Raw genomic sequence first — 1,438 nt, 5'->3', positions numbered from 1 at the left:
AGAGAGAGAGAGAGAGAGAGAGAGAGAGAGAGAGAGAGAGAGAGAGAGAGAGAGAGAGAGAGTAGGGGTCCAGCAGCGGATTTGCATGGCACCCTCTCCCCAGGACCCGCAGAGGTCCAGGTTTCTGCAGACGTCACTGGTCCATGGTTTTTGTTTCTCTCCACCTCCAGGAGGAGGAAGAGAAGTGTCTCACCCAGCCGGGGGCAGGACGGGACGGGACGGGTCTGCAGACCGTCGGATCACATGGTGGACATCCTGATCAGCGCTTCTTTCTTGGATGATATGGGGGATCATTCAAAAAGTAAGATTATTTAGTCTCATTATTATTATTAGTTATCACTGCTGCGGGTTTGGTTGGAGGTGGAGGGATGACAAAAACAGTCGCATCAGGATCATTTCAATGATTCTGAAACAGTTTCTGTTTGGATGAAGTTGGCTTTAAATGGAGCTCATTTTTGGATTAAAGGCGCGCGCTCCGTGCTGCACTGATGCACTTTACTCACCTYTTGACAGAGAAGTCGGGAATCGCGATGTGTGTGGGCTGTGGGAGTCAAATCCACGACCAGTACATCCTGAGAGTCTCCCCGGATCTGGAGTGGCACGCAGCCTGCCTCAAGTGCGCCGAGTGCAGCCAGTTCCTGGACGAGACCTGCACTTGCTTCGTCCGGGACGGAAAAACTTACTGTAAACGAGACTATGCCAGGTACAGAGAGCCAGCGGAGTTTTTACAGATTTGTTTAAAAAAAAAAATAAATAAAAAGAGTAAACACTTAGATCCTTCGGTCCCTCTTCATTTCTCAGGCTGTTTGGCACCAAGTGCGCAAAGTGCGACCTGTGTTTCTGCAGCAGCGACCTGGTGATGAGGGCCCGGGACCACGTGTACCACATGGAGTGTTTTCGGTGCTCGGTGTGCAGCCGGCACCTCCTGCCGGGGGACGAGTTCTCCCTGCGGGACGACGAGCTGCTGTGCCGGGCTGACCACGGCCTGCTGGCGGAGCGGGGCTCCGCGGGGAGTCCGCTCAGTCCTGGGGCCCTCCACAGCAGCAGACCGCTGCACATCACAGGTAGTTACTTTATTATTATTATTATTATTATTATTGTAATAGTCTTCTCCTCCTTAGACCCGATCTCCGTCCGCCACCCGCCCCATCATCGGAACCACGTCCACAAGCAGTCGGAGAAGACCACGCGGGTCCGGACGGTGCTGAACGAGAAGCAGCTGCACACCCTGCGGACCTGCTACAACGCCAACCCGAGGCCCGACGCCCTGATGAAGGAGCAGCTGGTGGAGATGACCGGCCTGAGCCCCCGGGTCATCCGGGTCTGGTTCCAGAACAAGCGCTGCAAGGACAAGAAGAAGACCATCCTGATGAAGCAGCTGCAGCAGCAGCAGCACAGCGACAAGACCGTGAGTCACCCCTCACTATAATAATAGTAA

General features: G+C 54.2%; 1 protein-coding gene across 1 annotated transcript in view; it reads left to right on the top strand.

Annotated features, from left to right (window-relative positions):
* Positions 1 to 210: 210 nt before the first annotated feature.
* The window catches only part of LOC106511595 (insulin gene enhancer protein isl-2a), a gene marked incomplete at its 5' end in the record, with an annotated part of 6,374 nt that continues 5,146 nt past the window's right edge, over positions 211 to 1,438 (top strand). Inside the window, 4 exon segments of the mRNA XM_014000352.1 lie at positions 211 to 301; positions 514 to 703; positions 802 to 1,064; positions 1,122 to 1,408. Of these exon segments, the coding sequence (XP_013855806.1) occupies positions 211 to 301; positions 514 to 703; positions 802 to 1,064; positions 1,122 to 1,408 (831 nt within the window).

Source organism: Austrofundulus limnaeus, unplaced genomic scaffold (assembly GCF_001266775.1).
Source record: "Austrofundulus limnaeus strain Quisiro unplaced genomic scaffold, Austrofundulus_limnaeus-1.0 Scaffold2968, whole genome shotgun sequence".
NCBI classification, from domain to species: Eukaryota; Metazoa; Chordata; class Actinopteri; order Cyprinodontiformes; family Rivulidae; genus Austrofundulus; species Austrofundulus limnaeus.
This window is presented reverse-complemented; position numbering and strand designations above follow the sequence as displayed.